The 13,768-nt window shown below is 34.1% G+C and overlaps 1 protein-coding gene across 3 annotated transcripts in view; it reads right to left on the bottom strand.

The window, feature by feature from the left end:
* Nucleotides 1-1,074: 1,074 nt before the first annotated feature.
* The window catches only part of LOC144958382 (protein adenylyltransferase SelO, mitochondrial-like), a 28,580-nt gene continuing 15,886 nt past the window's right edge, over nucleotides 1,075-13,768 (bottom strand). For all 3 annotated transcript variants that reach the window (XM_078890366.1, XM_078890367.1, XM_078890368.1), the window contains exons 9-15: nucleotides 12,613-12,782; nucleotides 11,229-11,260; nucleotides 10,180-10,380; nucleotides 8,187-8,307; nucleotides 3,106-3,266; nucleotides 2,187-2,332; nucleotides 1,075-1,807 (exon numbers count right to left, since the gene is read on the bottom strand). In XM_078890366.1, coding sequence (XP_078746492.1) covers nucleotides 1,695-1,807; nucleotides 2,187-2,332; nucleotides 3,106-3,266; nucleotides 8,187-8,307; nucleotides 10,180-10,380; nucleotides 11,229-11,260; nucleotides 12,613-12,782 — 944 coding nt within the window. In that variant the 3' untranslated portion in view covers nucleotides 1,075-1,694. The remainder of the gene's footprint in view (nucleotides 1,808-2,186; nucleotides 2,333-3,105; nucleotides 3,267-8,186; nucleotides 8,308-10,179; nucleotides 10,381-11,228; nucleotides 11,261-12,612; nucleotides 12,783-13,768) is intronic.

Genomic DNA, 13,768 nt, shown 5'->3' with positions numbered 1-13,768 from the left:
CGATCACCCCACCACGTCGATCACCCCACCACATCGATCACCCCACCACATCGATCACCCCACCACATCGATCACCCCACCACATCATCATTGTTTATTTACATAATAATAATGGTCAAATGGAGTGGTTTTTTTTGTTTTTTTGTTTGTTGCTTTAGGTCTCTTCCAACACAATTGAGGTTATATGAGAGACCGCTGAAACAAAAAAACAAGCAATCTAACAAAAATAGTACAAATGTAAATCAAAATCATAACCTAAAGATATCATAAGCTAAATTATAAATAACCAAGAACAAACAGGCAGAGGATTTACAGGAAAAAAAATATCCCCTGTCAAAAATACAATCACAAACCAAAGAAGCAGGATAGGCTAGTAAAGAGAAGAAGAAACGACATCACTATCGGATCGTACACCCATGCGAACATCATAGGTATACGATTCAAGGGTGATGCTCCCATCCAACCACCCGCCAAATGGAGTGGAAGGTTCAAATTTAATCAACAAAGACAGATAATGTGGATATTTCTGGTTTCCCCCTTTGTCAACAAAATACGATGAGTGAAACATTTTTAGTGTTTCATTCCTCGTGTTTTATTGACAAAGGGGGAACCTTTGTGAAACATTCACATTATCTGTTTTCGTTAATTAAATCAATGCTTCCATTCCATTCCATTTGGCCATTGTTTTCTATTTCTTTGAGTTTCAAGCATCAACATTTGGTTTTTCCTTGTATATTTTCAGATAACTATTACACACCATGCAACGTGTTAACAATTATTTCCCCAACTCCACCCTCATCTCATAAAAAAAACAGGTGATGAGAGAATGTCGTGAGAAACAGAACAACCAAATTACAGAGTTTTATCATCTCTGAATACATTCACCCGAACAGTGAATAGCTTCACAATGGAACATCTTTAGGTCAATTAAAAATGTGTCAACATAATTGAATTTGAATTGGAGAGAAAGATAAAGGGAGTAAATGTGACTCATATATAAGGGAACAACACAACAAACGACATTTCGGCCTTTGGCCTTTTTCAAGTCGGTAAATCTAATATATATATATATACATATATATATATATTTATATGTTTATATATGAATATGAGTCACATTTACAACCTTTATCTTTCTCTCCATTTAATTGGCTCATTATTGTATTAATCACTTTATATCAAAAGACCCAGTACTTAGTACATTTGAAACCTTATAATCAGACCTGCCACATCCAACAAACAAACAAAAAATATGTATATTTTCTGTGGAAAAAAATCCAATGTCTAAGAATAAAAATTCGTACCAATCCAAAATGCCAGATTTACAACCTTATTTATATTCTTGATACTTTGATATAATTTAGAATCGATGTAATGAAAATCAATTTAGTCACATTCTCTTCACTAATTTTCCTTAAAAATTCTATTTCAAAAGTCTGGAGGTAAAAATCGAAATTTGGTCAAATTTGACTTTAAAAAAATTAAACGACACCCCCCCCCCCCCCCCCCTTTTTACACACACACACACACACCAAAAAGAACCCAAACAAATCATATATATTTAACCTGTATAAATGGCCGGTCTGTATAATGTTCCAAGCAATGTTCATCTATTCCAATGCCATGTCACAAATGTATTTGAATTGTCCTTCTGTTTCTCAAGCAAATCAATCTCATCACCCAATTTACGAAGATCAGGTGACACGAAGCTCCTGGGCAGTCAATGGTGGTTTGTTGTCGTAAACAAACATTTCCTGGTTACAGGAAGTTGATGGTTGACTGGCAGCTTCCTCTTTTTGACAGGCTTCTGTAATGACAAATTAAAGATGTGATATAACGACTAGATTTCAATATGCTAGGATCTATTTCTTTTTTCCTTAATATAGTTTTAAATCAAATGTAAATCGGTCCTCAAACTCGGGGTTTCTACAAAATGAAGAAGAAATAAAAGAAGAAGAAGAAATAAAAGAAGAAGAAGAAGAAAAAGAAGAAGAAGAAGAAGAAGAAGAAGAAGAAGAAGAAGAAGAAGAAGAAGAAGAAGAAGAAAAAGAAGAAGAAGAAGGTTTGCAAATATATATTAACTCACCAATTTCTGATGGTGAAATCTCCCTTTAAGCTCATTATGGTGTGCAACTTGTGATAAGATAAATAAACGTTATGTTTTCTATTGAAAATTTAAACCTTACCTTTACTTTTTACAGATACTTGGTCATCAATCGGACCTTCATCATATGGTGATTCTAGAAGACGTAAAACTCTTCTCACTTCAGAGTAATCCCCTTTGGTTGCGGCCTCTATAGCATTTTGGGCGATGTAATTCCGAAGGATATATCTGTTGAAAGATGAAATTAAAAAATGTAACCATGTTTTCAGTATCCTTTCTTTAAAAAAAGGTAGTGAAGATCATTGCTCTTCCTTGCCTTAGTAAAATTTAAGCCACGTTTTTGTTTTGTTTTCTTGCAGATTTAAAAAAGGGAGTTTAAAGCTCATTTCTTCAGAACTGCATTTTAAACATTTTGTAAAATTTAGGTGGTGATCTATTCTACCATCAAAATCTTCCCCATTCTGAAGCATGAATAAACTTGTGTTTAAATCTGCCTTTCACTATTGTGACATTGGCTGTTGCAAATCATACTAAGAAACTATGGAGCAGGCACCGTTGTAATATAAAAATCTGAACAAGTGTGTATGAAAGGTGCCAGACAAAGCAAGTAGGAAAAATACAAGAAAGAAAACATCCCAAAAAGTCAGTCTACCTCAACTGGAGATCAAATCTCAGACCTTCTGATTACCGGTCAGACTCGCTACCATTACACATTACATTGGTGTAATGGTAGCACATCTGACCAGTAATCACAGAAGGTCTGAGGTTCGATCCCCAGTCCAGGTAGACTGATTTTTTTGGGATGGTTGTTTTTCTTGTATTTTTCTTTCTTGCTTTGTCTGGCACCTTTCATACACACTTGTTCAGATCTTTATCTTGTAAATCATACCTTTTGTCAAACAAAATTATACTCCCCCCCCCCCCCCCCCTTTCCCCCGCAGACTTAACAACAACAAACTTCACAACAACAATAATAGTTCTAATCACAACCATAACCAAACCTTGGGTTAACAGAGTTCATTTTTCTCCTTCTCTCCTCCTCAAGTTTACGTCTGTCGTCCACTTCTCCTTCCTCCTCCACCTTCAGTCTCTTCTCGTAAATTTCCAACCAACTTGCCCATTTCTCTCTGTTTTTGGATTGGACAGAGTCAGCACTGGTTTTCTAAAAAAATGAAAGGCAAAAAAAAAAAGGGGGTAAAAACACGAGTCTCTTGGGTTGGATTCATTGAAAACTCAGTTTAAAAAGTAGTCCTTCAGAGCCATTAGACTCGTGGAGCCGGGGTTTATCCCAGTTTCTGTAGCGTGAAATGGACAATAACAATTGATCAAACAGGCCTAACTACCCATTCACTGTTGAGTGGACAGGGGGGTCAGAAAAATCGTCGACTGCACCCGGGATCGATCTCAGTCCCTTTGCATGTGAAGCGAGTGCTCTACCAACTGAGCTATCAGAACCCCCCATCAGTTTGCATTAAAGTAACCAAAATGATAGATAAGAAGATAAGGAATAGGATATACAAAATTGAGCAAAGATCTAGTAGAAATCTGTGATGATGATGATGATGATGATGATGATGATGATGATGGTGATGATGATGATTATGATGCTGATGGTGGTTTTTAATTCTGAAATTATAAAATTTGGAAATGTAAAAAAAAATAAGAACAGATATTAGGAAATATATTCTGATAAATTCAAAAGAGTTAACAAATCTGATTATAGGTATTTGCCATGCATGCGTAGTTAACTTAAACAAATGTGTCAATATTGTGAAAACTGAAACCTTTATTTTTCTTTCCTGAAATTGCCATTTTGTCTTGATTCTTTTTCAACACACATTTATTGATTTTCAGCACATCCCCCCCCCCCCCCACCCACCCATACATCAGCGATTGAGTGAAAGTAAGATTTTGTTTAGGTCTGAGGGTAAATACTCTGTAGCAGACCAGCATCCTTTTCAATAAAATGCATGCCATTTTACCTACTCAATGGGGCTTTTGTTGCTACATATGATCATCAACTGCCATTGGTTGACAACTCTTTGATGACACACACAACATCCACCAACTTTGCAAAAAGCCCTGTTTGACTGAGCAAAATGGCTTGTTAACCAATGGAGTTGGAGGCGAGTATTCATTACTGTTTATTTCATACAACAGAAACCAGGGTATACACGTGCTCACAAAGGCTTTAAAGACCTAAATCTTTTTTTTTTTAAATGTATTTCAAAGAAAGTATTGGACTGGAACCCTCAGGGCAGAAGATCAAGGGGAAGGCCACGAGGAACATGGAAAAGAATTAAAGAAGCTGATATTCAGAGAAGTGATAAGACATGGAACGAGATATGAAAGTTAGATCAGGATAGAGAAGGATGGAATTTGTTTGTCTGTGGCCTATACCCTGACCCAGGGTGAAAAAGACAATGATGATGATGATGATTTCTTTATCTTTACACAATCTCAAATACTAGTAATAGATTTAAATTCCAAAATTAGAATTCACAAAAAACGATTCATCCTAAGTGGTTCGTTAAAATAAGTCTTTATTGAGTGAATGCATTTTGTCTAATCAAGTCTCTTGATTGGTGACAAATAAATAATCACAAGGACAAAAACACATGAGATGAGACTGTCATCTAAGTGTTGTGGCTTGTGTGCGCATGAGTTGGTGTAATTTGTTATTTTCGTTTATTCATAGAAAACATCAATCAAGCCTTGAAAAATAATGTTTACAACAAAGTTGTCCTTATAATAGTAAACTAACGTAAAGAACCAGTGACAAACGCTTGCCCTTAATACTGTACTCTGGTTATAAATATATGTCAGAAACAACACCTAAATACTATCAATCAGTCATACTGCACGTGTAAACATCACTAAATCATTTTAAAAAATAAAAAAATGCCAGAATCAGGCACAGTTGTTAGGAGGGTGAGGCGTGCTATGTATTAAAAATCTGACCATAGTAAGTTTGCATGATCGATTCCGAAGCATGAATAAACTTGTGTTTAAATCTGCCTTCCACTATTGTAATATTAATTATTTCAACTTACGACATTGGCAAAAGTTATGCTCTTTTGGATTTCACAATTTCTCAGTCATCCAGAACAACGAAAACAGCGGGAAATCTGATTAATCCCATGGAGAAGCACTTGACCATTAAAAATTGAAATAAATAAAAGTGAAAATTCACCTTCCCCCAACAATTCTTTTTCTGTAACAATGATCAACACAATAATAATAATAATAATAATAATAATAATAATAATAATAATAATAATAATAATAATAATAATAATAATAATAATAATAATAATAATAATAATAATAATAATAAAAGGACAACACTAATATGCTCATCACACCTTTGATCGAAAAAGGTTATCCAACATTTTGACAATGGAACTCTCTTTCCAAGGAAATCTGAAAGGCAGACAGACAAATGAGATCTATTTTTTTCTTCATTGACAACAAAGCTTTAAGTCAGAGATGGATTGCAGGCATCAAGATGTAACCCATTGCGTTGGATATGTACTTGTAGGATATCTTCCACGATGGAGTTGGATCAATTAAGGAGGCTGATCGCTGGAAACAAGTCCATAAATTGTGGGTGAGCTGGTGAGTCTTGACCACTGCACATGCCCTAAATTGGGTACCCAAGCTCATTGTGTCTATGAATGGGTTTCTGCCTCTTTCTATTTCCATATTTAGTGCAAAAAAAGCTCTTGATTTTGATTGGTTAATACTCTAGCTTGGTCCATCACTTCGTGTTTGTGACCTTTTAACCAACAAAGAAAGCCAGAAAGTCACACCCCCCCCCCCCTCCTCTTCCCTCACCCACGTGCTGACAAGGGATTTGAGAGTGAAGAGATCTGGTTTTAATCAGAACAAAGAGAGAGTTTTTTAACTACACAGGTGTAGTTTGTAGAACTTTCTTTCGTTTCACGTGTGGATAATCTAATACACACACATAAGCAACAGTAGAAGTTAATTGATTTTTATTGCCTTTTATTCCACTTTTCGTAATCAACTGTCCGAAGCTAGGTGACTGAAGTCCTGTTGGGCATGGATTTTATAGTGAGGATCGGCAATATCATTCATTTTAAATAATTGTAAAAACTCTTAATCATTCTTTGTTTTTTTTAAAAACTATTGACAAAATTTTCAACTTTTAGAAAATGGGATTTTGTATCATAATTATTTTTTAAAGTTCCAACTTTTGTGACCACTGATGTGTGACCTGTTCCATTCTTCTGACGATTTGTCTTGACTTAACATGTTACGGTCATGGACACGGACCATTGTCTGATTGACTTCTGGTAGGCATGTAAGATTTAATTGAGATAACTCTCTCTCTCTCTCCCTCTCTCTTCCCACCCCATCCCACGCAATCCCCAGCCTTAAACTTAAACTATTATAATTATAGTTTCAGGGTGAACCGGCAATATAGAATTTAAATTGACTTATATGTCACAGTGATCAGAATTACAAAAATAATTTGGTTTAGTTTGCAGTTGAAGAAACATCATTCATTCTACTCTCAATCAAACGTAAATTCTATCTTTTAGACTTGGATATCAGCAAAGAACATTGAAGCTTTTGAAATGTGGTGCTTGAGAAGGATGCAGAGAATATCGTATACTGCACACAAAACGAACGAAGAAGTGCTAAAACAAACATACCAACAAAGGAAACTAATGCCCTTAATAGCGGATCGACAACTATCCTTTTTCGGACACATAGTAAGGAAAGATAAAAATGAATACCTGGCAAGTTGTGGAAAAATACCTGGTAAACGTGCCCGGGGGAGACAAAGAAAAACACTCATAGACCAACTGAAGGGCTTCACCAACCTAACAATCCAAGAGCTGTTTGAAAAAGCAAGAGACAGGGAGGAATGGAGAGAGATAATTCATGCAGTATCCGAAGCCTGGACCAGGCATGGAACCTAGAAGAAGAAGATCAGCAATCAAATTCTTCTTGCTTGCCAGGCCTGAACTATATAATACCAGAGTAAGGTTACAATTATGAATCGATACCAAAGCCGTCTTGCTGGTTAGAAGGGAAATTATGTTGAGAGTAATGAGAGAATGTTACCTCAGCATTCTGAAAGACTTGAGTTTGGACACAAGAGAAAAATTGGCAAAGAGACAAGTGGTGCAAGATAAATATCCGAAACTGTGTGACAGTGCCAGCCAAAGAAAGCAGAAAGAAAACACAAAAAGTACAATTTGAGTAAACAGAGCACGCAGGAACTGGAAATAAATTCTCATTTTTATCCAAAACGTTGTGTAAAATGACATTATCAATAAATGCAAAGTAAATAAAAAGTGGTCTTTCCTATCGGTACTGGCCGTCCTAATTGTCATCCAGAATTTCCTTCAATGTAAAATGCCATAATTGATATATATACAAAGAAAATTTTAAAAAGTATTCTTTCTTATCCACAATGGCAATGCACTCATGGTATGTCCTGGTTTCTGTGGTGTTTCAATAGACAATAACAAATTCTTACCTTCCTGTGGATGGGATCGTAGTCTATCGGAACTAATGTCGATATATGCAAAATAAATAAATAAACAAAAATAAAAGCAAAAACCTCACAAAACCCAAATAAAACAGAATTGTCTAGTTCCCTATTGATTCTGAGATTTTGTTGAATAAACTTGAGGTTTTATATAGAGTAATATCCACTTAATGTGCTCAAAACGCTTTACAATCTGAGATTTTGTTGGATAAACTTGAGGTTTTATATATAGCAATATCCACTTCATGTGCCCAAAGCGCTTTTGACCAATAGCAACATGTAACATGTAGAACGAGACATGACGCCTGTAAGGCAATGTTACAATGATTTTCCGACAGAGACAACGCTGTTAACGGCCAGGTAGGTACTCATTTACACCAGAGTACGGTGAGAAAATGTGAGTAAAGAGCCTTTTCCAAGGACTCAACTATGCACCGAGCGAGGCTCGAACTCAGGACCTTCCAATCCGAAAGCGAGTGTCATACCACTAGACCACATAGCCGGATACAAGCCAGTCGATGTGGTGGAGGTCTACTGTATAAAACCTGATCATACCTCTAATTCTTCCATGACTTCCATGCGTTTCAACTCGGACATGAGCATGTTAGCTCCCTTGCCTAAGGCCTCCAACAGCTCTGGGTTGGTCTGGGCTATCTGCAATAACATGCCCAGCTGTCTGCAAATCAATAGGATCCGCTATCACTAAACATGAATAGAACTTTGTGAGTAGTGGAAACGTTTTTTTGTTTTTATTTAAAAAAAAGGATTTTACAGCGCTTGTGACACATTTAGGTCATATCAGCACCAGTAAAAAGGAAGAAAATGGGATTGTAAAAATGAGTTCTAGAATTACAATTGAAGCACCCAAGAAAAGTAAGACAAAGGGGAATTGGTTCAAAAAGGAAACATATGTAGATTCCAACAGCATACTACCAGTGTAGTTAGTTTGAGACCACCGAAAAGTCAGACAGAAGCACAGGCCCCCACAAAGAGGAACACACTAAAATGTTTACAAATCATTATATATATATGTGAAACAAAAAATAATACAGTGCATAATAAAGAGATGATTTACAGAACAAAAAATATCATCTCTAAAAACTCTAAACTATACATTTAATTGCTTCCCTCCCTGCCAGGGTATCTGGTCAGGGTCAGGACAAAACCAAGTATATAAAAATATAATTCCAAGACAAAGACAGAAAGCATGTGGGTAAACAGATAGAGGACAGAAGACACAACAAGCGAATAAGCAACTCCCTGTCCACTATGGGAGGTCAGAAAACCCCACCCAGGAGTAGTGGGTAAGAAAAACGGTAGTCATTTGTGGGCCTTCAGAGTCTTAAGACCCATGTCATCCAAAACGGATTACGTCGGGTTGAACCAGATGCCAAAAATAGATTTTGAGATTTAAAAAATGGTTAGGAATGTAAAATTAAAATGTTTGGAACTATAAGAAATGATGATAATAATAATAATAATAATAATAATAATAATAATAATAATAAATAATAATAATAATAATAATAATAATAATAATAATAATAATAATAATAATAATAATTAATAACAATAATAATAATAATGATAATAATAATAATGATGATGACGATAATAACACACAGTTTTTCTACAGCACCCTAACCCTAATTTGCAGCTTGCGAAATAAATTGCACAAGAAATAATGAATTGACAAATCATGACAAAATCATGTGAGGGAGTAAAGTAGTGTATCTACTTCCCCTCTATGCCATTTGCAACTGTTTTTAATATGCTTTGACAGAGTTATTTTGTATGTCAACTCAGATTTTGATCGATATCCTGAAAATGGCATATGCGAAACGTGAAAAAATCAGTGGTGAGGGAAAGTGTTAAAATGTGGGCATCCTTGAGATTGTCAGTCGCATGGTGAAAAGCTTTGAACGGAGATATTGCCAATTTTAGTCGAGAGGTCAATTTTTATGGAAAATTGAGTTCTCATCAAAAATCGTTAAAGCAAACATTTTTCTACATATTGATGAAATATTTTAATTGAACTCTACTCCTGAGTATTTTATTTTAATTTTTTTTTATGAAGGTAATTATTATACTTAATTTCAACTCTTGTCAACTTTGGACGCGATTTTCTAAAAATTAGGGTTTCGCATCCTAGCCCATGCATATGACCATACCTTCACGAAAAATCACCCGATTTGCTTTGAATAAAGATTAAAATGCTCTGAAGACATTGGGCTTTCAAAAAATGGAGAAAAAAATCGCAAAACAACAATTTTCACCATGTGACTGATTATGTCAGGGATGCACACAAATATATAATTTCATACTGATTGGCAGGTCTGCAATGAAAAATGACTACACAGTGCCAAATATTTCTCTGCTGTCGATATGGTTTTTAAATAATGTATTCGTGTTTTTATTGTTTTTTGTTGTTAGCTGGAAAAACGTTTTGAGTCTGAAACATTCTGTGTTTTGTATTGTGCTCTTTTTTGAAGCTGTTATATTCATTTTTGTTTATAATTTTTTTTTTTACAGTGCTTCCATTACTAACCGTCTATCCATACGAGGCTTATTGGAAGCTTTCATTTCCTCCAAGGTGGAACTCTGAGACATGAGGTAGTTGAGAAACTTCTCTTTTCCCTCTTCATAGGCAGGAGAGCTTGGCAAGGGAAGGTCACTGAGGTGTCGAAAACAGTTTGTGAAATCTGCACCGGTATCTTTCATGGTGTTTAAAAATTCTTTGATAAGGGTGCTGGTGAGACAGAGAAAATAAACTGAAATAAATAAAAATTGCATATCTTACTAATTTCGAACAGCATTCAGACTGTATAAAGTATGTTTCAGAATTAAGTTTCCCTGTCATGCTGACTCACATAATATTATGAATAACCTAGTACACACTCAGGATAAGACGACGCTCAGGGAAACAGGAAAAAAAATCGACTTAACCGAAAATCAACTTAACCGGAGTATAACCAAATGAGCAAAAATGCATGTGAACAGAGCAAGCAAGCTAATCTAGAATAAATATGGCCCTTCAAGTCACGCTTTCTGCTGACGTTGCTTGGTCGCATCAAATTGACCAGAGAAGTAGAGGTCCCTGTGGTGGTTAAACTTTGTAAATCGTCTAGACTGAATTGGCTGGTATGCCAATTTCCCCTGCATGATTTTCTGTCGCATGCCAGACTTTTCAACTGCATCGATCAGTTTGATCTTTCTTTTCAACGATGGGGTTGTCAACCTTCTGTTTGCCATTATAGTTGTAGACTTGACTTGAATTCTTAATAAAATTGATACTAATTAAGAGGGTCATTAGATAGGATGGCCTGGGATTAGGAAAAAATTCTTAAAATCTTGACTTGAAGTAGCGAGGATGTAAAATTTGAGATGGATAAATCAAAGCTATTTGATACTACTTATGTACATTGAGCACGGACGTCAGGCAAAGCAGCTATGTCACATTTACAATACACATCTCCTAGCAGCTTAGAATTCAATTTATCTATCGTAAATCTATTTTTCCTTTTTGGTGTGTGTCATAAATGCAGATACATTATATAAAATACATACATTTTATGAAATAATAACTGCAATACTTACCTATCATCTGGCAACTCTTTTTGGAGACCGAACTGAAACAAATTTTTAAATTAAAAAGTCAGCTTTCATAATTTTTTTCCATAAAACCCGCCTGCAGTCCTAACTAAGTCCATTTTTCACAGCAGCAGCAATAATATTCTATACTGTAATTTGTAATATTGAGGTGTTTCTTTACTGTAAGGGTGTCCTGATAATGCAGTTGCTAGAGCACTCATTTCACACACGCAAAAGGACTGGGATCAATCCCAGGTGAAGAAGAGATTTTTTTTTTTATGCTCTCTTGTTCATCCAGCTGTAATTGGGTAGCTGGGTCTTTTATATTTGGTTGAAAGTACCTTTGCGATAGACTAGCATTTTATCTTAGGACAGCTAGATTAGATATTGTCTGTTTAATGTTAAAGATAAACTCTGGTTCTATGAGTTTTATGACTCTGGAGGATTTCTTAAGTGTATTGTATGATCACACAAGGGATCATATATTATATCCAGCAACCTAATATTGCTGAGGAAAGGGACCTAAAAAAAAGTTCAATGTACCGCAGATTGAACCAGGTCAGTTTGTGATTCCAGAGCACCTTTGAACTCAAATGCAATTCTTGATTGAGCAGAGATGTCTAAAAATGTTTGAATATAACAACAAAATTATATGAACAGTAGATTTGATGTTAGTGATGTTGATGATGGTACGGGGTTAGCTGTAGTACTGGTAGTAGCAAAGATGAAGATGTAGTAGTGGAGGCTTTCCTTAAACCATAAGGTCTCATTGGAGATTGACTCCAGACCTAAATTTTATCTAATGAAACCGGAGTTTTGACATCTAAGCTTGAATGTTACAAACTGGGCAGAACAATTGAATCATCTCCCAACACCAAACTAAACATTACATTAACTAGTGTTAATGCAATTGCTCAATTATGGACCAAACTTACGGTGAGACTCAATTCAACAGGCAGCCATTTATGAAATAATTGGCCAATCAAAGTTGGATGAGCCAATTCAGTAGTTGAATTATTTAAATCTCAATTCTACTGTCAGATATTTTTTCAATGATGCACGCACAATAGCCTTCCTGACAAATAATTGTCAACTGATGACATATATTAATCCCAAAACATTTTTTTATCAATCTGAAAAAAGGGGATCTGAATTGTATAACAAGCTCTTTACTCACAATCTTTCTGCCTTGTCTCTTTTGAGAAGAAAATTGTAGGAATGTCTTAACGTCAAGTTACATCCGAATTGCTTTTGGATTGGGACCCTCTTTTACATCGCTTTGAGAACATTTAGTGTTTTTTGCATGATTTAAAAGTTGAGATTGTTTGTTTTGAACGAGAAAAAAATGGAGACAAAAATTTTGAAAGATTGTATAAGAACACATCTCTACCTTGTTCCTCATCCCTGCAATATAACAGGCATCAAATTCTTGATCAAAGAGCTCCAGGTGAGGTCGTGTCTTGGATGTTGGCACCAGCTCTTTGATGGCATCCCCCAATTTCATGCAATTCCATTTGCATATTTCAGGCTGTTTGCGATATGTGTATCTACCTCCATCATCTGGGCATTAAATAATTAAACAATAACAATAATAATAATAATAATAATAATAATAATAATAATAATAATAATAATAATAATAATAATAATAACAACAATGATAATGATAATAATAATAATAATAATAATAATAATAATAATAATAATAATAATATAATATAATATATAATAATAATAATAATATAATAATAAACATATGATTAATATATATTATAATAATAATAATAATAATAATAATAATAATAATAATAATAATAATAATAAAATATAATAAAATATTTTCTAATTATATAAAATTTTAATTAAAAAAATAATAAACTAACTAATGTAATTAATTGAAGTATCATCTAATAATATTAATAATAATAATAAAATAATAAATAATATATATAATAATAATAATTTAATAAATAATTATAATAATAATGCAATTTTATTATTGTTATTATTTATTATTATTATTATTATTATAACAATAATAATAATAATAATAATAATAATAATAATAATAATAATAATAATAATAATAATAATAATAATAATAATAATAATAATAATGATAATAATAACAGCGATAATGATAGTAATAATAATAATAATAATAATAATAATAATAATAATAATAATAATAATAATAATAATAATAACAACAATAAGAGATTGACAGAGGCTTGATGTTTCCTAAGTTGAGCATATGCCACATTTTAACTTCTGAAAAAAAATAATTTTAAACGGTAAGCTCTGTCTCGTTAAGTTGAATTGAAGTATCCATTCTTAATTGTTGAGGTAAAAAAAAATGTTAAGCATGTCGAATATCTTAAACAGACATTGGGAGACTGTCCTGTAAGTAAAGCTTTGCGGTTTACTGATATGACACTCGCCTTTGGACCTGTAGGTCTCTGGTTCGAGTCTTGTTCTGGGCGGTAAAAGGTTGAGTCCTTGGAAAAGGCTTTTTACTCAAATTCTCTCACTCTACTCAGATGTAA

This window comes from Berghia stephanieae, chromosome 12, assembly GCF_034508935.2.
Source record: "Berghia stephanieae isolate SIO BIC M18660-M18661 chromosome 12, UCSD_Bste_1.3, whole genome shotgun sequence".
Classification (NCBI taxonomy): domain Eukaryota; kingdom Metazoa; phylum Mollusca; class Gastropoda; order Nudibranchia; family Aeolidiidae; genus Berghia; species Berghia stephanieae.
The sequence above is the reverse complement of the archived record's forward strand: the minus strand, read 5'-3'. Positions and strand labels throughout refer to the sequence as shown.